General features: G+C 37.8%; 1 protein-coding gene across 1 annotated transcript in view; it reads left to right on the forward strand.

The window, feature by feature from the left end:
• Nucleotides 1-27,152, forward strand: part of F13A1 (coagulation factor XIII A chain) — a 163,846-nt gene that overhangs the window by 56,789 nt on the left and 79,905 nt on the right. Inside the window, exons 5-6 of the mRNA XM_047860279.1 lie at nucleotides 12,094-12,212; nucleotides 14,641-14,748. Coding sequence (XP_047716235.1) covers nucleotides 12,094-12,212; nucleotides 14,641-14,748 — 227 coding nt within the window. The remainder of the gene's footprint in view (nucleotides 1-12,093; nucleotides 12,213-14,640; nucleotides 14,749-27,152) is intronic.

Below are 27,152 nucleotides of genomic sequence, written 5' to 3' on the forward strand. Positions count from 1 at the left end.
TCCTTGCCTTGCTGTGGATTCATGATTATGCCTTCCGGTTGTGAGGTGAGATTTAATTCACCTGCTGGAAGGAAAAGGGTAGCCTAATCTTGAGCTCAGAACTCCTCCTTATTCATAGTTTGCCATTTAAATTTATAAGTGCCCATCAATAATAACCCAAAGCCCAAAAGTAAATCCTTCACTTTCTTCTTCTCTCACTCTCTAAGCTCCAGATATCTGTCCCTACCTCTGAATCTTACAGGACATATTCATTGTGCCACATTCCCAGACACTCTGTGCTGGGGATACAGAGACCTGATGCCTTGGACCCAAGAGTCACAGTCTACCTGGGAGACAGTATTCCTGACTTCACTTCTTACCAGCACTATGGCCCTGGGAAAGATACTTTACTTACTCTTCCTTAGTTTCCTCACCTGTAAAATGATGCCTTCCTCTCAGAGACATTATGAGTTTTAACGAGTTCATTGGTTTCTATACCACACTCAGAAAGTTCCTAGCACATGGTAAATACTAAAAACATACATTTTCATTTAATAACTAAATCACAGAATAATCTCCATATGAATGGATGTTAACTACAGCATCCACAGGAAACTGAGCCAACAAGGCTTAATCTAGCTTGTGCTGGGAAGAAAAGGGTGCAGGGACACTTAAAGGAGGAAAAAGTATGGTTATATGATGGTATTTAATAAGAAGAAAAATTGGTACTTGAAAGTTGATCTTGGGGCGCCTGGGTGGCGCAGTCGGTTAAGCGTCCGACTTCAGCCAGGTCACGATCTCGCGGTCCGTGAGTTCGAGCCCCACGTCAGGCTCTGGGCTGATGGCTCAGAGCCTGGAGCCTGTTTCCGATTCTGTGTGTCTCCCTCTCTCTCTGCCCCTCCCCCGTTCATGCTCTGTCTCTCTCTGTCCCAAAAATAAATAAACGTTGAAAAAAAAAAAATTAAAAAAAAAAAAAAAGAAAGTTGATCTTAACCTCTTATTAAATAACTTCACTTAAATGCAACATTTAAAACTAACTTTTTAAAAACTTTCTTTAAATGTTTATTTTTGAAAGTGTGAGCAGGAGAGGGGCGGGAGGGGTGGTGGGGGGCAAGGGACAGATGATCCAAAGCAGGCTCTGCACTGACAGCAGCAAGCCCAAAGTACAGCTTGAATTCACAAACCGCAAGATAATGACCTGAGCCAAAGTTGGATGCTCAAGCAACTTAGCCACCCAGGCACCCCAAACTTTAAAAAAAAATTTTTTTAGGTTTCAAAACTAACTCTTTTCTGATGATTAAAGCCTTATAGAAATTAAAATAATGAAAGCATAAAAGGAACTCAGAGATCTACATATCACAAACACTTTGGTGTATTTCCATGCATTTGATGCATTTTTGAGTGGATTTAATTTTAATTGACAATAATTGAATACATTACCCTTTTCAAATATATACATGTAGTCATATATATGGTAAAACATTAACTTTCCTTTTCACCTACTCTCTGATCCTTGAGAACCTCCACAGAAAACCCAACTTTAACTGTGTGTAATGTCTGGATACTTTGCTATAAGTATATATTTCTATAGAGTTTGGGTTTTTCTAAAACACAAGTGGAATTGTTTGTCCATGTTACTCTATATTTTACTTCCTTGCATAATATATCTTGGAGAATTTTCTATATCAGTACATACATATTCTTTTTAATAACCATTGGGTGTGGTTGTACCATAATTGATTTGGTCTCCTGCTTACAAATATTTAGATTGCTTCCTATTTTCACTATAGCATACCATGCTGTATTGAATGTTTCACATAGATGTTAAACAAATGTATTTCTGTAGAATAAATACATAGAAACGTCGTTGCTTGGTCAAAATCAATTCACATTTTAAATTTGCCCAGATGGGGCGCTTGGGTGGCTCAGTCGGTTAAGCGGCCGACTTCGGCTCAGGTCATGATCTCGCCGTCTGTGAGTTCGAGTCCCGTGTCAGGCTCTGTGCTGACAGCTCAGAGCCTGGAGCCTGTTTCAGATTCTGTGTCTCCCTCTTTCTAACCCTCCCCCATTCATGCTCTGTCTCCCTCTGTCTCAAAAATAAACGCTAAAAAAAATTTAAAAAAATAAATTTGCCTAGATACAGCCAAATTACTCTTTAAAAAGACTGCTGTAGTTTATAATAAAGCCCTAGTACAAGAGAATATCCTTCTCTTCATACCTTCATTGACACCAGGTGTTATCAATTGTTTTAATATTTGCTAATATTATAGGCAAAATATGGTATTATATTGACATCTCATGGTTTAGTTGGTATATCTCTAATTATTAGTGAAGTTGAACTTTTTAAAATACATTTATTGATTGAGTATTGCATTTATGGACCTGTTCATATCTGGGACAATTTAGGTGAGTTAAGGGATGGCAGGAAGAGATGTACATGAATCTTTTAAATCTATCGACAAATTTTCTATTAGTTCAAAAAAAGGGCTTACTGAAATTTTCTTCCCATAGGAATAGCCAGTTGTCAAAATATCATTTATTGATCAGATGTATCATTACCTGTTGATTTTAATGCCATGTTTATCATCTACTAAGATCTAATATACATCTAGCTCTATGCATATGTTTTTCTATTACTGTGTCAAAATCAGTTTTCATTATAACTTTGCTTTAGTAATCATAGTAATGCATAGTAATGATATATATATATATATATATATATATATATATATATATGACTGTTATATAAGAAAGAACCAGAAAGAGGCACCTGGGTGGTTCAGATGTTTAGCCATCCTACTCTTGGTTTTGGCTCAGGTCATGATCTCATGGTTTATGAGCCCTGCGTGGAGCTCCATACTGACAGAGCAGAGCCTGCTTGGGATTCTCTCTCTTTCCCTGTCTCTCTGCCCCTCCCCCACTCGTGTACACACGTGTGCTCTCTCTGTCTCAAAATAAATAAAATCGACCTAAAAGAAAAAAAGATTGCAATAAGTTTTAAATGTAGACCAGAAAATGTCTATAACAGCAAGCATTTTCTCTCATGGATCCGGGACTTGTCTGTGGTTGAGCTGGGCTGAACTGGCCAGCTCTGCTTCAGATGAGAATAGCCAGAAAGGTCCCACTCCTCACCACACAGCTATATAGATGTTCTGCTCCATATGTCCCTCATCCTTCTGTGACTAGTGGGCTTGCTAGGACAGTTTTTTTCTCATGATGATGGCAGAAATGCAAGAGCGTATGGTCAAGTGTGCAAGCACATTTCAAACCCCTGCCTGCATCACTTCGACTAACACCCTTTAGCCAAAGTAACCTCCAAGGTCCAAAGGGGGGTGTTCTAATGGCAGCTGAGTGGCTCAGTCGGCTAAGCGTCTGACTTCAGGTCAGGTCATGATCTCACTGTTCATGGGTTTGAGCCCCACATCAGGGTCTGTGATGACAGCTCAGACCCTGGAGCTTGCTTCAGATTTTGTGTCTTCCTCTCTTTCTGCCCTTCCCCAATATATACTCTGTCTCTCAAAAGTAAATAAATGTTAAAAAAATTAATATAAATAAATAAATAAATAAATAAATAAATATTTTAAAAAGGGAGATGTTCTACCTTTAGATAGGATGACTGGTTACATGGCAAAGGGCATGGATACCGAAATGGATAAATTAGAGCCAAAGTGAGAAAAGTTCCTCAATATTTCTTCATTTTCAACATTTTATTTTTTGACTATTTTTTCACATTGCCTTTTTAGATGAACTTTTAAAATGTGGAATTCTCAAAAAATCTGAGTAGAATTTTGGTTGGGTTTTCATTGACTATATCAGCTAATTTGAGTAGAATTTATATCTTTACAATATTGAATCTTTACAGGAATTAGAAACATTTTGAATTTTTTTTCTTATTTATTCAAGTTTTCTTTTATGCCCTCTGGCAAGGTTTATTTTTATTATTAAAGTTTTCAAACAAGCTCAAAAATAGAAAGAATAGTACAGTAAATATCTATTTATATATCTCCCAGATTCAATGATTATCAAGATTTTGCCACATCTTAGGCTATCTCCTGATGTTATGTAACATTTCTGTAGCCCCTGTATTTTCTGTTAAGCAGTTAGCTTGATCTGAGACTCAATCAAATTTGTCTTAAAGAGAAACATTTTCTTTTTGTGGCAGGGGCGGGGGTTGGGAAGGTAGAGCAAGAATACTATGTAAGTCATGCTGTATGCTTCTCAGGGCATCCATCCCATCAGGAGATACATAATGATTGGTTGTCACTTTTTTAGTGATATTTAGATTTATCAATAGGATTAGGTTTTGTCAATCTTATCCATCCATTATGAAGTTCCCCACTAGCCATTTAACAAAGCCTAGATTCATTATTTCATTAGCAATTGCAAAAATGGTGATATTCTAATCTTACCATTCCTTCTGCATTTATTAGCATCACTTATTTTGTTGCCTTGAGGTAGTTTTCATATAAGAAGTCTAGATATGTGTCTCTTTCCTTATTTCTAAGTTATCAGAATAATGAGTTGGTTTTTAGCACCCTGCAAAGATAACCAATGAATTTCTTAAATTACTATAAATTTATGAATATTGAAATTTTTTGTGTTTTAATCCTTTGCAGTGACTTCTTTTTCATATTTGAATTGTCTTCTTTTTGGACAGTGAATGCCCCTTCAAATTTATTTCTGATTCCTTGTCGTGACTCTTAGAATCTTTAATAGCCTCTTTATTTTCTGGTAGGAGGAAGTATTTCAAAATGGTCTTGTACAATTCTTGACCCAGATTTGTTATGAGTCATGTCTCTTAAGGAACCTGGGTACTTTCTAGTAAGGAGAGGGGAGAGAAAAGAATGATACTTAGAGACCATGATCTAGGCTCAAGAGACTCACTGCTACTGCAATGGTTGTTTCTTCCAGTTCTTTTCAGTGGACAGAAGTTGAAAACGTAGTTTTTAAAGAGAAAATGCATTATGAGCTATTAAGGATATTTTCAACTTAAATTTATTTTTTTATAAATTCCTTTTATTTGATATTTTATTATAATGGAATTAGATTTCTGACTATCATAGTATGCTCTGATTGAAACACTTCATAGTATTGCAGGGACTAGTAGAAATAGAAAAAAAATATCTTAATAATATTTGTTGATGAAAAATCATGGTAAAAGCAAATCTCCAAAAATGTGTTTGAAGGCCATAAAAGAATAAATACAAAAATATGGGAAAAGATAAGCAGTATCTCCCTTCATATATATATATTTTTAATTTTCTTGTTATGTCTTCCTAAAACAGAGATATTTGACAGCAGTTAGAATGTCCACCTTTCAACATTAAAAAAAATCACACTCCCCAATGGGTGAACAAAGTGAAGAGTAGTCACCTATAATTTAGCTGAATAAGCCACTTTGGAGTCTTAAGTGAGGAGTTCTTCCAACTCCAGAGAGTGCCATCAACTTGTATCATCATTTTAGTGCAAATACAATTTAATTTTGGTGAAATGAGATTCATCCCCCCCCCCCGATAAGATTAGTAACTGCATTCACTGAATTTCACATTCTTCATTTGTGAACTGTGAGGAAATGAATGGTAGCTAGAAGATCAATGGGATCCCAGCTATAGCAGCAGGTGGAATGATGATGTACTAGGACAAAATTACCTATACTTTGAATTACAAAACTAACAGTGGTTTTAGATATGCAATTTAATTACAGACCAACTACCTTTCATATGGAACAAATACCAAAAAAAGTTAATTATTACAAAATATTTCAGAAAAAATACATAATCTAATAAAATAAAAGCACTGAAAAATATCTTGCTAGAGCAGGGTCAGCTTGGAAAAGTTATTACCAAAGCTAAATATTTTTCCTTCACACAAACTATACTCAAAAATAGCTTTACAAAACTAATTTCTGGCTTAAAACATCAAAGAATTTCTTAGAAACAAATATCTTAACTGACACGGATGGACAGAGAAGAAACAAAGAAGCCGCCTAACCCCAAAGTTCATACTCTTTAAGACTTCTGAAGTATTACTGCACTGATTTACATCTCTTAGTGGAAGAATGTGGTAATCATGGAATGAATCAATGCTAAAGTCATTTTCAAATGAAAAACAAATTAAACCTGATGCAATCCGACCAAACACGTGTCAATATATAGTTTCAAGATTATTTTACAAAACACCCGCATTTACACAGTAGGCTCCAGGCAGCATTTTCAGACAAGTTCTTTGGCTTTATCCTTGACATGATTAAGTTACACTTTTAAAAGAATTATTTAATAATTTTATGTATTAAATTTCTTTATTCAATACATTTTTCTTTCTCTGGAGTCAAAAAAAAAAGACTGTGCATATAAGATTGAGAGAGGATGCACAAGCAGATAGGGAACTTCTAGAAATGGATGGCACTGGGAAGGTCAGCAAGCGTGTGAACCTCACTCAGTTATGATGCTTTCCAAGGATGAGTCAGTCTTGTAGCCATTTTACAAAGATTTTAAAGAAAAATTTCTTTTTGAAGTCAGATTTTTTTAATGCTTTCATTCTTATTCAAAATCGGTCCAGCTCTTAGTCTGCAACAGCAGGAGTTATGATACCCATTTCTGAAGGCTGCAGTACCATCAGAGCATGCCTGTAAGTCACTAAAAAAAAAAGAGAGAGAGAGAGAAAGAAAAGAATGCCCTTCCCTCCAGATTAAAAAAAATTAATAAAACAATTGAGGAAAGATAGCACTAAATCTAAAATGATTTGCAAAAGAATACTAGGTAAGAAGTGGCTTGAAATTAAAGTATGAGGTTTCAAATTCCATTTCTTTGATTTTACTTATGTATTTTTTCTCTTATCCTGCAAATCTTGGCTTCTAATGCCATTAAAATGATTGCTTATATCATATTCATTTCAAAATAACAATATCAATATTATCAGTAACAACATGGTTACTAAAACAGTTTACTTTCTCTTTTTTTGTTTGTTTATTTTACAGTTTTTCTTGTCTTTATGTTATATTCTACGGCAGATATATAGTAAAATTACTCTGTTTTAAAGTAACTTGAGGGGTGCCTGGATGGCTCAGTTAAGCATCCGACTCTTGATTTCAGCTCAGGTCCATGATCTCAAGGTTCAGGAATTCAAGCTGTGCCTAGGGCTCTGTGTTTGACAGTGCAGAGCCTACTTGGGATTCTCTCGCCTTCCCTCCCCTCTCTCTATCTCTGCGCCTTCTCTGCTCACTTGTGTGCACTTTCTCTCTCAAAATATATTTTTTTTAAATAAAGTAACTTGAAACATGGGGCACCTGGGTGGCTTCACTGGGTTTAGTGTCCAACTCTTGATTTCGGCTCAGGTCATGATCTCACCCTGGGGAGATTGAGCCCTAAGTTATGGGGCTCTGCACTGGGCATGAAGCCTTATTAAGATTCTCCCTCTGCCCCTCCCCAACTCATGCACAAATGCCCACTCTCTTTTGTGCTATCTTGCTCACTCTCTATCTCAAAAAAATACATAAATAGGGGCACCTGGGTGGCTCAGTTGGTTAAGCATCCTACTTCAGCTCAGGTCATGGTCTTGCAGACCATGAGTTCGAGGCTTGCAGCAGGCTCTGTGCTGACAGCTCAGAGCCTGGAGCCTGCTTTGGATTCTGTGTCTCCTCTTTCTGCCCTTCCCCCACTCACACTCTGCCTCTCTCTTTCTCTCTCAAAAATAATTAATTAATTAATTAATTAAAAAATAAAACCAAAGTAACTTGAAATAGTTCTTTTTTTCAAAGCCACTAATCTATTAGAGTCATATTCATTTGTTTCATTTTGGCTTCATTTATTTAGAAACTGCTTTGTCTTTTATTTCTATTTAGTTTCATTTTATAACTTTACAAAACATTTACATAACCTCAAAGTCAAATTACAAAACAATAAAGATACTTCAGAAAGAAAGTCTAACTCCCAACCCTCCCTCCTACACTTTAGATAATAACTTTGTTAATTTTTGGCTTATCTCTACATTTAAAAATGTAAGTACATATGTGTATTTATATAAATATGTATCTACTTACTTACCTATTTATCTCCCTTCTATATACATATTTTTCCACTTTTTTAATCTAACAAGAGATCCTAGATGTCCCTCTGTAGTAGTATATAGAGATCTTCCCAATGCCTTACTATAGTTGCCCATTACCTGGATAATCAGACTTCATCCAACCATTTTTTATTCCAGGAATTCCCCAATTCTTCTGGAGATGGTATTCTTTCTTGCTCCTACCTCTAATACTGTAAAATATATGGAATAAAATATATACATATTCTATGCACCTTATCATACTTTCTTATATACTGCATACATATTTTTGTGTACACACACATACACACACAGATATAGATAGATATAGATATAGATATATAGATATACAGATATATATATGTATATATATATATATAGAGAGAGAGAGAGAGGGAGAGGAAAGTATGATAAGAGGCATGGAAGACATCGGGAAAATTTAATATCTGCCTAAAGGTCACTTTATTATAAGAAAATGCAGAAAAATAAAAAGAATAAAATAGTCAAAGATAAAAGAGAAAGAAATTCCCAAAGCTGAAGAAAGACTTACATTGTCAAACTATAAAGGATCATAGTGCATCAAACCTGGTAAATGAAAAAAAAAAAAAAAAAAAAAGACCCACACCTAGATGCAAACTGTTTAAATGTCAAAACTTCAAAGAAAAATCCAAACTTTAAAGTCAAGTTAAAAAATATTATCTGTAGAAGAATGAAAATAGATTGAAATTATATTTTTTGTGGATAAAAATTTGTTTGTAAACCTTTGCAGTCCTTGGGTTACTACTCAGTTAAAATTGCTTTTATACATTTGTTTTCTATGTGCATTTTCTCTTCTGTGAACTGGTTTTCCTTTTGCTGACTTTAAATGCACTTTATGACTTTCTCATCAATTTATTGAAATTCTTTACATATAAGGAAAATATGCTAACATTTCCTGTTGTTGGACATATTTCTCTAGTTTTTTATGTACTTTAAATTTTATTGCATCTGAAATTCAAGTTTTATATTTATGTTAAAAAACCACATTAGTTATTTCCTTTTTTACCTTTTATATTATTTTTGTTTGTATAAAACTTTTTCATCTAGAAACCAAATATTCAATTTATTTTTTTCTTTTTTTAAGTTTTTATTTACTTATTGTTTAATAATTTAAATTTTTATTTTAAATTTCCTATGCATTCTATTTTTTAATTCAGATTTTAAATTAATTTTCAAGTTATTTTGATGTACAGAAAATTTACCTTTCCCACACAGCCAATTTTCTCAGCTGAATTTAATAAACACTCCAGTCATCTTCTTTGATTTATAATATTTTCTTTACCACATATTAATTTCATAGAAACATGCATATAGTAACATCTATTTCTAAGCTCTCTATTTTGACCCATTAATCTATTTTTATATCAATCGTTTAAATTACAGTGGCTCTATAATACAATCCAGTTTCTAATAGCTTATAGGACAAGGCCATAAACATCTCATATTGTAATGACATGTTAAAAAAGCATTCCCAAATGGCACTTCTAGACCTCAGTGATCTTAAGAGATTTCGGTCTCAATAATAGGCATTTGAAACCCATCTGACTACAACGTTATCATTACAATGGTCACAACAGTTAAACCACTATCATAAAAGAATGAAAACAAATGTGGCCTTTACTTTTCAGGATGTTTTGATTGCATCTGGTGGAGGACTTCGCATGTAAATGATCATTGCCCCTTCAAGCACACCCTCATGTTATTTTCTTTTAAACATGTTCTTTTGTGCTTCTCTACTCAGAAACATTGACCTCAGACTCCGTTGGCACTCCTTTATGTACTGTCCCTGGTTTGTTCCACTGGGAAATAAATGAAGCTCTCATTTCAGTTTAGGGGCCTTTGCCTAATTGGAGATTGCTGTAAAACCATGGCATTCTGCCTCCAGACCTGGGAAGGCCTGTATGAAGCATCAGAGCTCACATCTGCCAGGGTGGAGGGAAGCCCGTAGCACATTTGTCATGTGACTCTGATTGTTCTGGAAACATGAAATGGCTTTGGGATGAATGAGCCATTGACACATATGACATGGATGAATTTCATATAACTAGCCTGAGTGAAAGAAGCCAGAACCCCCAAAAAGTAGACACTGGATTCTTTTTGTATAAAATCTTAGGAAATGCAAATGAATTTACAATGACCAAAAGCATATTCGGGGTTCTCTGGCAGGAGTGGTAGGTCAGAGAGAGAATCCAGAGGGCAGGATTACAAAGGGACATTAAGGACATTTTTGTGGTGATGGGTGTGTTTACTATTTCGATTGTGAAATTGTACACTTTAAATGTGTGCAGTTTATGGGATATTAGTATCCACATAAATATGTATGTGTGTGTGTGTGTGTGTGCATATTTTTTTACAGTTGCATGAAACCAGGCAAATAGTAGGCAAAAGGGAGAAGAAAGAAAGAGGAAGGTAGAACAAAGTACTGGAGATAAGACAAGAACAAGGATTCTCCAAAGAATCAAGCAAAGTTATAATGTAGCCCAGAATGGGGATCTAAGCTGGTTGGACTGAACAGTGCTTTGCAAACCTTAATGTATAGGTAAATCCCCTACAGGTGTTGTTACTATGCAGATTCTGATTCAGTAGGTCTTGAGCTGGGGCCTGAGACTGGATTTCTCATGAACTTCCAGGTGCCACTGATGCCACTGGTCTTTCAACAATTTTTTTGATAACAAAGGGCTAGAGCATTTGTTTTCAGTTTGGGTTGCATATGAGAATCACTGATGTGTGAAATTAATTAATTAATTAAATGAAAAGAAAAAAACACCTGATGCCTGGATCTCCCCTACCCCCAGAGATTCTGATTTAATTAATTTAGAGTTCTAAGAGGAATCCACCCAGTTTTTGAATCTACCCAGATGATGCCAATGTGCAGCCAAGTTGACAACCACTCCAAAGAGAGTGGTAAAAGTCTTATCATGGAATGAGGAGGAAAGAGTCCCCAAAAGGTAATAGGGGTGGCAGGTATGACCTGGGCTGGAGAAACATAATAAGTCATGTCCCCAATCAGAATCAAACATGCCCCTGTTCCAGACATGCAAATTGACTTGAGTGTAACTTATATCTGTTTTGTCCTGCCTTTATTAATGATGCTTTTGACGCTTTCATACCTGGCCTGGGAATAAGTACCAGGCTGATTACTAAGTATGCAGGTGGGGAGCATGGCCTTTCTGAGATTATAGCCACAGGGAAGAAAAGTCCCTGCGATGGAAGAAGCTGACTCAGCAGGCCAGTCAGGCATACACACTTACCAACACATTCACAAAGGATTGTTCATTGATAGGAGATGACCCCCCAGCCTGCCTCCTCCTGTCAGTGATGGGCCACACACACCAGGCATGAAAGACCATGCTGTATTCTAATATGCCCCAGACTTGTTTTAAAAATCATTTCAGGGGCGCCTGGGTGGCGCAGTCGGTTAAGCCTCCGACTTCAGCCAGGTCACGATCTAGCGGTCTGTGAGTTCGAGCCCCGCGTCGGGCTCTGGGCTGATGGCTCGGAGCCTGGAGCCTGTTTCCGATTCTGTGTCTCCCTCTCTCTCTGCCCCTCCCCCGTTCATGCTCTGTCTCTCTCTGTCCCAAAAATAAATAAACGTTGAAAAAAAAATTAAAAAAAAAATCATTTCAGTTCGGCTAGTTTTCTATTAACGTTAATAGCTTGGAAATTATTCTTCGCTCTGTGTTATAGATTCATATCTGCATCATGGAATTTTGATTCTGAAACTACTGATGTCCCAGAATCCTAAAAATGTTTAATGAGACATGTCAATTTAATTGTGCTGCTTGGAACTTAAAGCCAGAGTTTGTCAGCATTTTGCTGACAAATGCCATCCTTTACATGCTGATCTCGGCCACTGATTAGGTTCACCATTGCTGAAATTACATATTGGGAAATGAGCTCTCTTTAGTGGAAACAAAAGACATTTTTTTTTCATTTAGTTGATTAAATTGCAGTTTAGGACCAGAACACACTTACAAGTCTATAAAAACAGTCTGGTTTGGTAATTGTCATTATGTTTAAATTCTGACACAGAGGATGCTGTGTATCTGGATGATGATAAAGAAAGAGAAGAGTATGTCCTGAATGACATCGGGGTTATATTTTATGGAGACTTCAATGACATCAAGACTAGAAGCTGGAGCTATGGTCAGGTGAGGCATTTACCATTTGTCACTGTCAAGGACATTTTTCCTCGATACTTTTTTGTCACATGTTTCACTGCAAGGCACCATATGTGGATATTAGACATGCACAATTTCCTGCTTTTCAGGATCTGAGGCTCCAAGCAGCCTAGGAGCAGAGACTTACAAAGGCAACTGCATAATTTAGCCAGTGCAATCACGTCTCTTCAGGTATTACAACATTCCAAAGATCAGAGATTCTATGGATAACATGGCATTCTAGTGAGAAATGCTTGTCATCCAGTACGGAGAAGTCTCATTAGCTCAGACATCATTCTTCAACATCGAATGGACTAAAGTTCTCTTTTTCTTATAAGGAAAAGTGTTTTGATAATGATAACTGCAAGGTGTCTGCTCAACTCAAAGAAATCACCTTTTTTAAATGTTAGTATAAGATACTAGAAAATTAGAAATTAGAATTAGAAAAGACGGTCACCATTTCATCAAAGGAGGGCCCACTGGACTTTTGCCTTGAGACATTTTATCAACTGCCATCTCACATGACTGCCTGGATATAAAATAGCAAATGATATTCCATTTTAGATATTCAATAATTCAAACTATTTCAGCTTGGTATCTTTAACAGTGGAACAAGTGACTGATATTTCTACCATATTACCATGAATGAATGCATTGTCCTGTGGTTCAGCAAAGGTTCCTCCTTGGCAACATGAGAAAAGGTGAATGTGTTATTTAGTAGAAAGTTTTGGCTGAGCTGATGGGAATTGTGCACCATTGTTCTGGGTATCTAGGGGGCACATTTTATGGAACCTGGCCTCACCAGGTCCCATGACCTGCTCATTCACCCGGACTCCTGAGAAATCACGTGCCCACCTGCATTTCTGATGTCCTGCCAAGAGGATCATCTGTGTGTTCTTCTGCTTTTGCAGCCCCACCTTGCTCCCTGTTTACAAGCCCTCCCTTCCTGAGTGACATACAATCCATGATATTGCCTATTGTCTAGTGTTCTAAATCCTAATGTGTAGGTGTGATTCTATTTATGTCCCCAAAGTGACATTATGTAGAAAACTAATAAGAAAAAATTCACCAAGGTGGGTAACAAGTAGGACTGGGAAAGAGTCCCAAGCATGATCAGGACACTCCTCAGCCAGCATGCTGAGTAGTTTTTGGGTATACCCCCTTGAGCACAGCCACCATCTGTCTGTTGTCATCAGAGTCCATGAATATGGGTCTTTGAGTCCAAGTAACCAGCCAAGCCAGTAGTTTGCTGTGATGCAGAGAAACAACTAGTCCTATAACTATTTCTTTACCTCTTCAATTCACTGCTTCATGTCCCACAGACAGAGAAATGGTGCTTAATAAGAACCAGAATAATGAGTTCTTTATTATATACCTGAAGAAATAGTGCCCTTACTTTACTGCATCCATCCCATCAGTTCAGGGTGCACACAAAGTTGGTATGCTAACTGTATTTAATAAAGAACTACATGGTTACTAGCCATTAAGACTATGGTTTCTGTCACAGGTACGTGGGTGGATAATATGCAAGGTGTTTATATTCAGGGAAGTCTCTTGCACAGTGAGGTGCAGTATAGGTGAAATATCCCCATTTTGCCATTTTATTACTATTTTGTCCTTGTCCCCCTCCTTTTCTTTTAAAAGAAAATCGTGGTGTTTCATGGGGTCAGTAGTTCTTTCTAAGGAAATCAACTATGAACAGCCTCCCGTGCTGCTCTCTGTAGGGGATCCTGAAACATCTTGAAGAACACAGAGATTCTGCAATGGAGCAGACTACCAGGCTGTTCCCTTGATAATATAAACTGTCTCCAGGCCTTCTTGCCTGCCCTTTGACCCTAGAGTCCACTTTGTTTTAAAAGAAGGGAGACCTTGGGCAGACGTTTGTGACACGAGGTCTCCTATTACTTCCAGTGCAAGGTATACAGGCCCAAAGTACCTCCCTGTGATGTACCTGAGAGCCATTTGTTTTCGAAAAGCACAAGGATTCATGTTACTTTTGAGGTCTCGAGGCTTTGGCCTTACTTTGGTAAATCATTCATTCCTTTGCCTTGGGAGCTGGAGCCCACATGCTGGAGAAATCTTCTAAATTAACTTGTACAGTTTTATGAAGAGCTTCAAGTTGGTTCATGGTCCTTGAGTATACCAGCTCTTTAGTAGTCCTGTTTTATGTTCCTAGCTTGCTTGTATGTTTTTATCCATTTTACTGAAAAACAAAAGAGGATGTCTTCTTCCTTCTACTTTAGTATTTAGTATTTAGGATTATGGATAATGGCTCTATAGGAAACACACATTCCTGAACATTTTGTTGTGCTTTCTTTTAATTTTTTTTGGCATAAAATATCAGCTTTGCAAAGTGGATATTAAGAAGTTTCTCTTTTTCTTTTTTTTTTCATTTTATTTTTTAATTTTTCCCAAATAGTTTGAGGATGGCATCCTTGATGCTTGCCTGTATGTGATGGATAGAGCAGAAATGGACCTTTCTGGTAGAGGGAATCCCATCAAGGTCAGCCGTGTTGGATCTGCAATGGTAAGCGAGTACTGATTACTAATATTGACTACACATGTCATTAGCCTCAGCATAGATGCCGGTTCATTAAGAGCTGTTGAAATGATGACTGACACTTTAACTTTTATTTGTTAGAGTCTTGAATTCCCTGAATTTGTTCAGTGCTATAGAACAAAGTCTTATCTCAGTACTGTATGTTTCTTTGGCTTCAGACAAATGGTGATAGATGAAATGATACTATAGACCACTTATTCTTAAGAATCTCTTGCTTAGGGACTGAGGAGTGACTGTGACAAAATGTCAGTGACTATTATCTATTAATCAAACAAAAAAACATCAAGGAGCACCAAAAAGTAAAAAAAAAAATGTGCAAGACACTGCTTTTCTCCATTTTCACACCCATAGTGAGAGTAAAGAAATAAATGACTCTAAATCCTAGCTTCTGTTCTAATGATACCTCACCATAGGGCTTTATAGTTTATAAAAGGTAGTTTAGCTTACGGTTTATAGTTAATTCTTCACATTAACTGCATGAGATAAGTAGGGTGGGCATTACACATACCATTTTACAAGTTAGAAAACAGGATGGTAACAGTTTGTCAGCAATTAAAGCCTCAGCTGGAACCCAGGTCTGCTAACTCCAAATCTAGACACTTTCTACCTCCCATGCTGCTCTCTGTAGGAGATCCTGAAGCATCTTCAAGAATATAGAGATCCTGCAATGGAACAGCTTCCTGGAGAGGAGATAGAATCACCATGAATGGGAAGGTTGGGGGTCAGGTGTGGAAGGCAGATTAAATGTGTTGCTCAGGTTCTGTGCAGTCCTAGACTGTCCTGATAAAGACAGTACATACATCCTGCCCTTGATGCATTAAAGCGTACCAAATCTGGCTCATGCACGGAATATTCCTGAGAAACATTCATCTAGGTGCTATTTCATTTACTCAAAGACTGAGCCCTTCCCCCTCAAAATCCTTTATAATCAATTTCCTTAAGTTTTCTAAAAAAACCAAAATTCTCTCTTCGGAAAAATTTTGTCTTTGAGTTTGGTTTGAGTTAAATAAAATCAATATTGTTCATGTAAACATATTAGAATGAGAGTGATATGAAATTTAATTTCTGGTTAGCTTTTAAGAAGCTGCTTGTTTTTTTAGAGAGAGAAACAGAGAGAGTGAGGGGGAGGGGCAGAGAGAGGGAGCGAGAGAAAAAATCTCAAGCAGACTCCACACTCAGTGCTAAGCCCAACTTGGGCCTCAATCTCACAACCCTGGGAACATGAGCTGAGCCAAAATCAAGAGTCAGATGCCCAACTAACTGAGCCACCTAGTAACCCCCAAAGGTTGTTTTTTTTACTAGTACTTAAGCTACATGTAAATTTAGAAGATCATGGACATAAAAAGAAGGTAAAAGCCAGTATCTAAAGGCAGTTTTGTTTTCTGTTGTTAGTTTATGTATGACACAATGAAAAGATGATGAATTCTAAAGAATTTAGGAATTTCTTTATAATAACTGTTTATAACAACATACATAAGACCTGTAGTTGATCACTGTTTTTCCTGCTTCCTAGACAAGATTCCCATTTTTCTTTTCCTTTGAAGTTACCATGGCAGGTTTGCAGGGAGAAGGAAGAAACAGCTCTCATGGTTGAATATGAACTAATGCCTTCTTAAGCATTCTGGAATGGCATGTTCACCAGCCTAAGCTTACTCATACGTTGTGTGTATTTTTACTAATCTAGAAACCACTGTCTAACACAAGCAATGCGAGAGGGAAGCAAACATGGAGGTAGACGCACCTGGCCAATGGAAGCAGTGTAGTCTTGTTTTAAGCACACAATCCTAATGCAAATTGCCCTGAATGTTATTAATCACAAAAAAGCCTATGGAGTTCTAATTTTGAAAGCCTATAACCCAATGATAAGATTTAGAACTAAACAGAATCTATGGGTGGGCAGGGAGGGATAGTTTGGTTTGGGTTGCCTTTATTTGTAGAGGGGGATGTCTTTCTTGGATGTTAGGGGGCAGAGGCCCCACTGTGGGCCATTTTGGACCATATTTCTGTTTCCACCCCCACCATTGTTTATATATACAGAATATATGTTTGATAGTTTTCAAAACCCTTTCATAACTGTTTTCTCTTTTAATTCTTAGAAGAGCTCTGCAAATCTTTCTAAAATCTATTCCGTTAAAATGATTTTAGAAACTGAAATATTGAGCCTCTGAAAAATCAATAAAAAACATGATCCTTCAAAAAAAAAGTCAACTGTTCGCTGGTCATTCAGACAGTTCCTCTCCTGTTCACAAATTCTGGATATCTATCCTGAAATTGCTGAGTGAAGTTAAACAGAGACTGAAAGAAAAACAAAACAAAGACCCCCCCCCCAAATTTCTCAAAAATTTGCCTTAAAATAGGAGAAGATGCATTTATTTATTTTTTGAGAGACCCTACGTGTACATGCGCATGAGTAGGGGAGGGGCAGAGGGAGAGAGAGAAGCATAAGCAGGCTTCATGCCCAGCATGGAGCCCCATACAGGACTCCATCTCAGGACTGTGAGATCATGACCTGAGCCAAAATCAGGAGTCAGCCACTTAACCAACTGAGCCACCCACATGCTCCAAGGTGTACTTAGAAAGCCCAGAAAGAAAATGTTCTGCAGTTGCACGAGTCCAGCCAGAATGTTGATTCCCAGGCAAAGGAGTCTGTGCCCATTTTCTCAGGGGCTGGCCCACTCCGTTGGAAAACAGAAACTGCTGGGGGGCTGTTTTAGGAATTCTTCCTAAGCATCTTCCCAGCCTGGTCACCGAGGCTGGAAATCCCTTACAGTGGATACAATACTAAGACAGGCATACATCATGACATGCAAATTCTCTGGGAGGGGCAACAACAATGATTTCCTGAGATCAACTGCTACCAGGAAGGAGTGGAGATGAACAGCCTGGTCCTGGCTGGACACCTGGAGAGGGCCAGGTAGGAACAAGAGGCAAGAGAAGATGATTGGGGCCTCAAAGACAAATTTGCCTACTTTGTCATGGCAAAGTCTAGCACTGAAGATTGGCAGGGAATTTTCAAGGAGTTGGTGAGTGCACCATGCTAAATGAGTACAGACAATAACTCAGGTTGTGCAAACTTTCTAATGATAACTATGATAATATAAATCTGGGTGTTAAGTGCGCAATCCCCAGATAAAAATCTTTATTGTCCAGTGTCAATGATCTTGGCATGTTCTTTGTCATGGGGGCTGGTCTGTGCACAAGAGGATTCTAGCAGCATCGCTGACTTCTACCCTAGAGATGACAGTAGCACCTTCTACCCTCCAGTGTGACAACCAGGATTGTCTTCAGATATTTCCAAATGTCCCCTGGGGGTCAAAAATCACCCCCAAAGAGGCCACAGCACTAACCTCCTTTGTGGTTCAGTTTCCCAGTCCATGCAATGGACACATAACCCTCTCTTCTCACCCGCATAGACGATCTGTCTTCTTAGCTCATTCAAAACTTGCTGGTTTTCATTCCTCTACTGAAGCAAAAGTGGAGGCAGCATTGTGTGGGAAGGGCCCTGGCCCTTGTCAGATCAGACCTCTCAGCTCTGACTCTACCACTAACTTACTGTGTGACCCAGAATAAATCACTCAACCTCTGCAGGTCTCACTTCATCCTTAAAATAAAATTTTGTGTCTCTGCTCAAACCACGTTAGTTATTCCCAGTGGTAACATGGATATCCTTTTATTCTTCAAACCAATGCTTTTCTTTCTTCTATTTTTTTTTCCTTATAAATTCAGTATCTTATTTTCTTCTTATTTGGAGTTGCTGTTACTTCACTTTGATGTGAAAACTGGAAAAGTTTATGACAATCTGGACAGCCTTGAGCTACTGGATTTTCCCTAGAGAAAGAAAGCCTAAAAATCCTGTAATCTCGTTGTTGGGGGATTGGGTCTGAGATGTTATAACCTTACATAAGATAACTTTTATTCAGGCTCTTCTAAACACTGAGGGGTACATTTTACCAAAGCTACACTGCAGAACAATTTGAGAGACAAAAATTTTAAATAGAGGAAATTAGAAAAAAAGAAGAATGTTGCCCAAAGTTACACTTTCTCCTTTAAATTACATTGTTTGATTGCTGTTTTCTTTCTACATCATATCTGATGCGACAGTCCCCATCAGGACAATTGCCAAGTTCTGGGCCAGGGAAAATTGTAGAAGGATGCTTTGTACCACCTGAAAATTTATTTTGCTCACAGGACATTAATAAAGCATTCCATTGCTGGCCTTGAATTACTGGGAAGAAACAAGACATGGACTCTGAGCCACTGTCAGACTATCAAAACAGTTGTGCTATGCCATCTGTGACAAAAACAACACGGTTCTGGGAAAGAGGAAAGGCACTGACAATATAGCCTAGCATTACTGCTGGGTGGCTACCTGTCCTCTGACTGATTGGATCTGGCAGCAACTATGGGCAGAGAGGTTCTCCAGGGAGACACACTGCTGCTTCAGTGGCCACTGTTGCGGATGCAACTTGCTTATTCACTGAGAAACCCCTAAAATCTCACCTCCATGGCAGGTTTTCTCCTCTAGGTTGAGACTTTATCAACAAAAAATCTATGTTGAAATGCACACAAAACCGATTCATGAAATCTGCAAGACCCTCAGGGATCTTCTAGGTGAAGAAGCCCTTGGAAATGATGTCACTCAATGTCACATAGCAAATGAGGGGCTGAGTTGGAACTAGATAGTATTTTTGCTGTCAGATCATATTTCCTAGGAAGGTCACTACCCACACATTGGTACGAATAACACAATTACTACATCAAATTACATAGCTGTCTCCTAAAGAAAACAAACAAACAAACACACACACACACAAAGGAATGGCATCCAAAATAAGTGTACTTTGGAATAGGGGATAAGCGCAAGAAGGTGGAAATATAAAAGAATTCTGACTAGCTACAGGCATTGGATCCCTGAGGAAAGAGTTCCAAAAGAGGATGAGGTACTAAATATGGCTTGATGGTGGTATTGGTGGTAGTGACTGCTATAATGACGCCTATGGTGGTAAAACACCCAGTATTAACACATGCATTCAACAAGTATTTGTTGAGAATCTACCAGTCTAGATAGTGGGATACAGGGGCGCCTGGGTGGCTTGATCGGTTAAGCGTCCGACTTCTGCTCAGGTCATGATCTCACGGTCCGTGAGTTCAAGCCCCACGTCGGGCTCTGTGCTGACAGCTCAGAGCCTGGAGCCTGTTTCAGATTCTGTGTCTCCCTCTCTCTCTGCCCCTCCCCTGTCCATGCTCTGTCTCTCTCTGTCTCAAAAATAAATAAACATTAAAAAAAATTTTTTAAAGATAGTGGGATACATCTGTAGGCAAAACATAATTTCTGCCTTCCAAGAGCTTATGGTTTAGTAGAAAAGACAGACTGATGAATAGAAAATTTCAACACAGCATGGCATATTCTCTGATGAAATAAGCATGGGGTTGTATGGGAAACCGAATCTCTCGACCTTTGCTTGGAGTTTTCCCAGGACTAACCACTGGCCTGACAAGTGTTGGGATATTGGATAAAGAAGTAAAAGCATGGCTGACAAGGGCCCATAGCAATAGTAAACCATGCTATTATTCATGGAAACCCTTCTCCATGGTGGAAATTATGCTCAAAGATCCAGTTACCAAAAGCAGTGCAGGAAAATGTAGTTGGAGCTAATTTACTCTTTTAGGGGCTTAATTCAATGATGATGATGATGATGATGATGATAATGATGATGATAATAAAATTGTGACATTATTGGGAAATTTTAGAAGGAAGGAGAGGAAAAAATTCAATATAGTTATATATTTTAAAATTCCAGTCTTTATATGATGCTGGCCTTGACTTTCCTGCTTCCCTTGAGGTATGCACATTTATTTTTAACCCTGGTCTTTTGCTAATATCGAACCACAGTGCCATCATTAATCCCCATTAATACCCTGTTCTGACTGTGCCTTTTGGGAACTAACTCAACACTGAACTTTTTTTAACCAATCGATGTTTGGTATACTCCTTTGTGTTATAAAAAAATACCTTGAACTCCAGTTAGTAAATCAAACTGACCACAACTGGAGGGAGGTCCTAGAGTTTCATAGGGCCCAGTACAAGATGAATGACTGCAGGCCTTGTGGACGAGACGGACTTCAGGGCTTCTGATACCTCAGTATACATGATCTCACAGATAAACTGAAAATAGAGTTATTTTTTACCTTACCCATTTTGCTTCCACTCCTCTTTGTCCTGGTATTTAGAAAGGTTTTTTTTTTTCTTTCCATGTATGTAAAAAAACAGTAGTGACATCACTACTCCTTTGATATTTTTCCAAGGAGTTCCACAGGAGGCTTACTACAAAACCACATTTTAATTTTTCTCTAGTTGTTGACTTTGGCATCTTACTGGAAACTTCATGTTGAGCAAACCTCTTCAAGCAACAAACTAGCATGATTACTCAGTACATTTAAAAAATTCACTTAGGTTAGAAATTCCACCCCTCAGTCATCCCAGCTAAACTATAAAGTCATAGATGAAAACATGAGGTCTATTCCCCTAATCATTCAGACCAACCGCAACACAGTTCCCTAACAATTTTACTTACTTATTTTTTTTAATAAGATATAGGGGCACCTGGGTGGCTCTGTTGGTTAAGGGCCTGATTCTTGATCTTGGCTCAGGTCATGATCTCACGATTCATGAGTTCAAGCCCTGTGTGCTGTCAGCACAGAGCCTGCTTGGAATTCTCTCTCCCTCTGTGTCTGCCCCTACCCCACTCGTGCTTGCTCTCTCTCTTTCAAAATAAATAAATAAGCTTAAATATTTTTTTAATAAATAACAAATAAAAATAAATAAAATACAAATTTAAAAAACACCATCTAGCTGAGTCTTTGGCTTATAAGCAACTAAAACCCTCTTTATTGGAGTGAACTGAGGACCCATGTACTCAATGGCTATTGTCCCCATCATGCCACCACTGTGGAGCTTTTTCACATTTCCCTAGGTGGATCTTATTCTTGAAAAAAATTCATCTATCAAAAAAGCATGATTATGTAGTAATAATTAGTTTCCCCCATTCCTGTGTCAAAGATTTATATAATTGCAAATCAGAACTTCTAATGGCAGTAGAGGTGATCACCACCACCAGGTAATCAGTGAGAGCACACTGAATGTTATGTGCTGCCATCTTTGCAAAAGTAAAGATATCACTTCCTTTTGATGTTTTGGAAGAGTGGCAATGACACACACATACACACCTGCATTACTAACTCTACAGATGCCTAGGAGTTAAAATTTCCAGGCTGTTGACCATTGCCAGAGGTAGGATTCATGATGGATTTGAGTCCCCACCCAGAGTTTTTAGGTTGAAAATCGATTTGGATTTTGTATTTTAATTCTTTCTCTATGATTCAGGCCCAGGAATGTCAGAAATAACATTCTTCACTTTGGGATAGCAGGAAAAGTTAAGAGCCTTCTGTGCCTCTTTATAACTTTTCCAATGATGATGTACCTCAGTCAGTAAGGGCCCCCAGTGATGGCAACTTTCCAGAATCTATAGGTTAGAATTAATGAAAAATGTGATTGTAGTCCAAAAGCATAAAATACTAAGATACCAATTCTAAAAAGATTGTTTTAAACCCTTAAATCTGGAGTTGAGGGTTCCCTAAGCATAGGAGGCATTTCTATACTTCAGGAATGAGGGAGGCAATCCAATGATGATTTTAAGCCAAACATGCTACCTTAATGTCACCTTATTCACTAGGGATTTTCATTTTCGCTTTTTGAAGAATTTTGACAGTTAACAAATACATTGGAAACCAGTAGGAAAGTGGAATTTACCCAACAGAATTGTTTTCATAGCCACTTCTAAGAAATTGTATTCATTCTATGGACAAGCAACATGCAGATGAAGAAATGAGGTATCAGGAAGTTAAATGACTTGCCCAAGATGACTGGTAGTACTGCAAATGGATCTCAGGTTGCCTGACCCCAGCCTTCCATACACAATGTCATATTTCCCTAGGTTTGTCCTTTCCACCTGTCTGCTTTCCATATCACATGAGCTCCTTGGATACAAATATACCTTTTACAAGCCCTGTCTGATTCAATCCTTCCCTTTTAGGTGAGGGGGTGGTGGGGAGAGGACAGTAAACCGACATCATTTTTTTTCTCTTATAAGTCAGCAATGTAATGAAGTTTCCATTTGTGGGCAAACAGCTTGATTTCTCAATTATTAAGGTTACATTTCTTATGCCCGTTCTCCCCATATTTTTGGAGAAAAATAGACATTTATTACAAACCATCTCTCGAATGTGATAATCATAGTCAATCTAAATGTCTGCTGTCCCTGAATTGCTTCCTGGAATGAGGTTTCAATGCTGCATCTATTTTGTAATCATATAGGCAATTTCTGAAACACAGGGATGCTTTTCAGAGCTCCCACCAACTTGTGCAGTCGGGGCTGCTCTGGTCTCCTGGGACAACCACCACCAGGATGGACAGATAAAATGCAGGAAAGCCTTTAGGATACACCACACACTATTATGCACTTTGGGTTCTTTTCTAACCCTTTCCTTCTCCTCTCTCCTCCATGAGAGCTTTCTCCTTTCCTGTTTCTACTCTGATTTTTTGCCTTTCTGGCTCATCTATTCCTTTCATTCAGATGTTTTTGGAGGCTTATCTATACCAGCTCTACACCATACAGCAGTGGGATAGCAATGTAAAAAGCAGACACTTGAAGAGTTTAAAATCCCAATCTCTCTCTTTGTCCACATTTGGTTATTTCTCTCATGATTATCAATTAGTAAAATATGTTTTGGCCAAAGAAGAATCCTCAGTTACTAAGGGAGACAAGGTTAATAATCTCTAGTTGTAAAGGATTTCATGAAAAATGAAACTTATTACCCACCCCTGTCAGAGCTTGTGTTGAGTAAATATACCAAAGGCCATTTGCATAAGAGTGATTATATGCTTCACAATATAGGGTAGGGTTGATTCATTTTTTTTTCTTTCTTGAAGTAAAATTTACGTACAGTGAAATGCATTGATACTAAATGCAAATTTCAGTGAGTTTGGATTGAGGTAATCTCTAACACCAAAATATAGACATTATCTTCAGCCCAGAAATTTCCCTTGTGCTTTCTCCTAGTCAATCGACACCCTCATAGGCAATGGCCATTCTGTTTTTTTGCAATAGGTTAGATTTGCCTGTTCTTAAACTTCACATAAATGGATTTATACAGTATGTACTTTTGGGGACTGGCTTATTGTATTCAATTGGTTTTTGCACGTGTCTTTAATGTATCCTTTCTTATTGCTAAGTGGCATTTCATTGTATTCTGTGTCATAATTTGTCTGTCCATTCACTTGTTGATGGCCATTTGAGATATTTCCAATTTGGGGCCATTATGAATAAAGCTGCTATGAACATTCTTGTACAAGTCTTGTACTTAATCTTTCATATCTCTGGGGCAAGTAGTTATAGGTGGCATGCCTATGTCATCGGGTCTGTGTAAGTTTAACTTTATAATAATCTGCCAGTTCTCCAAAGTGATTGGTCCATTTACATGCCTGGTAGCAATACAGGAGAGTTCCAGTTTTTCCACAGCTCCACCTTTTCTTGGTGTTTCAGCTTTCTTAATTTTTAACCATTCTAGTGGGTGCATAGTGGTATTTCATTGGGATTTTAATTTTTATTTCTCTGATAACTAATGATTGAGCACTTTTCCATGCATTTATTAGCAGTTCATATATCTTTTTCAGTGTAGTATCTTTTCAAGTCTTTGCCCACTTTTTTATTGGATTGGTTGTCTTTTTATTATTGAGCTTTAGTTCTCTATATATTCTGAATACATGTCCTTGTCAGATGTGTGTAGAAGATATTTTTCCCAGAATATGGTTTGGCATTACATTTTCTCAATAATATATTTTAAGGAAAAAAATTTTAAAGTTATAGGTAAAGATTTCCAGAATGAAACCAACTGAGTTGCAAAGAATCAGTAGACATGCGCTATGTAAAGAAAGGGTTTGAGAATGGAAGGGCATTCCAAGAAGAGAGTATGACATTTCTAATAGTACTGAGTCAGAAAAAAAGCTTATTAAGCCCACCACTATGAAAAGCCAAGGAGATAATAGATGGCTTTCTCACTCAAAATCCCAGCTGTTAGAGGTGTTATGAAAGCCCCAAAAGGATCAGAGATGAAAATCCAGGCAAGGGAAGAAAGAGAGTTCTCACTACCCTGTTTCTTTCATGTATTTGCTCATCTCCCTTTTTACACTCACCACATGACTTGACAAACAACAGGACAAATACAAGTAACAGATCTCTACATTACAAGATGAATGAATTTTCAAAGTTTACTTTTTGGAATGATTTTTTAAGCAAATATCACTTGAACCCAAGTACAGGAAGGAAGGAAGGAAGGAAGGAAGGAAGGAACAAGGAAGGAAGGAGAAGAAGAAAGAAAGAAAGAAGAAAGAAGAAAGAAAGAAAGAAAGAAAGAAAGAAAGAAAGAAAGAAAGAAAGAAAAACAGAGAAAGAGAGAAAGGCAGAGCTGTTGTCATTGCAGAGAGATGGTGCCTGAAGCCAACACCACTACCACTCAATCATCTCCTTCTCCACTCCCCCCAACACAGTGACCGCTGAGCTACTTTTGCGAATCCCTAGAATGTCATGGGTACTATTTGACATCCACTATACCACTTCCACCTACAGCTAAGATTGATCACCACCTGATTGTAGCTGGGGGCTGTGGTTCACAAAAATCTGGAAAGAATTTTACTCAAGGAATAATTATTTTCCTGCCCAAATTTAACTCGCTATCTTTGAAGCTAGTTCATGTAACCCAGATTTTATATCCAGAGGTCTTCCAGAAACCATCATAGACAGGATTAGGTATAAAACTGTATTCTACAAGATTTACAGAAATCCTAGCCTTTATGAGAACATAACTTTTAACAATGAAATTTAACAAAATAGGTTTATAACAAACAAAAGTCATTTCATCAGAGCCATATACAGTGTGCACACAGGGTAGGAAAAATACCTTTATATAATTAAAAAGAAGCAGAAAAAAACTGTAATTATACAAAATGTAAAAGTATAGTTTTTGGAAATTGGAGAATCAAGAAATGTCACTTCTCTTTATTGTTCAATATCAGTTAAAAATCTGTCCAATTCTCCAAGACCAAAATTACAGAGAAGTCCAGTATTGGTTATGCTTTAAGTCCCTCCCTGCACTTTGAATTGTACGGGAACCCAGGACTTACTCTGACCCTGGAGTGGAGGTCTACTGTGCAATGCCAGCACCAGGCCTTTACATCACAGTAGCTGATCTACTGGCAATCTCACTTCAGAACAAAGCATAGGCCAGTCCTGCTGCAGCCACACCATTCAAAGGGCCTCTCACCCAAAAAGCACTATTTCCTGACTGGATTTCCCACAGTCTCCAGTCCCCGATGGCTCAACTCCTGAAATGTTGGCCTCAAAGAGCACTGTCTTTGCCCTTTGCCATATATGAACAAACCCAGTGTAACCACACCCCATGGGCCAAAGCCTGGGATTCAGATACACACACACACACACACACACACACACACATATATATATATATATATATATACCCAAGTACAGAAAGTGCCTTCCTTAGTACCCATCACCCATCTAGCCCATCTCCCACCCACCACCCTCCATCACCATCTCAGAGCCTGGAGCCTGCTTTGGATTCTGTGTCTCCCTCTCTCTCTGCCCCTCCCCTGCTCACACTCTGTCTGTCTCTCTCTCAAAAATAAATAAACATTAAAAACAATATAAAACAATAAATGGCACTATACTGTAGATGGTAGTTTAAAAAGGAGTACACTTACTTTTTATAGCCTTGTTAAGATATAGTTAACTTACAGTAAAATGCACATATTTAAGGAATGCATTTTGATAATTTTGATGCACCCATGAAATCATCTCTAAAATGAAAATAATGCGAATATCTATTGCTCCTCAGACATTTACTTTCTAATTTCTCATTTTGATGAATCTCTGCTTGGTCTACCATCCCCAAGCAATCACTGTTGTGCTTTCTGTCATTACACACTGATTTATATTTTCTAGAATTTTACATAAGTGGAATCATGCAGTTATCACTCTTTTTTTTGTCTAGCTCAGGCTTCTTTATCTCATTTTGAGATTCATTCATGCTATTGTTTGTATTCCTTTATAATGCTGAGTAGTGCTCCATTCTATAGAAGAACCACAATCTGTTTATCTACTTTCTTGTTGATGGACATTTGGGCTGTATCCAGTTTTTTCCTCTTACAAATAAAGCTAGGATTGTTCATGCAAAAGCCTTTGTATAGACATAAGCTTTTATTTTTTTTAAATACCTAGGAGAGGGATGGCAGGTCA

Source organism: Prionailurus viverrinus, chromosome B2 (genome assembly GCF_022837055.1).
Source record: "Prionailurus viverrinus isolate Anna chromosome B2, UM_Priviv_1.0, whole genome shotgun sequence".
Lineage (NCBI taxonomy): Eukaryota > Metazoa > Chordata > Mammalia > Carnivora > Felidae > Prionailurus > Prionailurus viverrinus.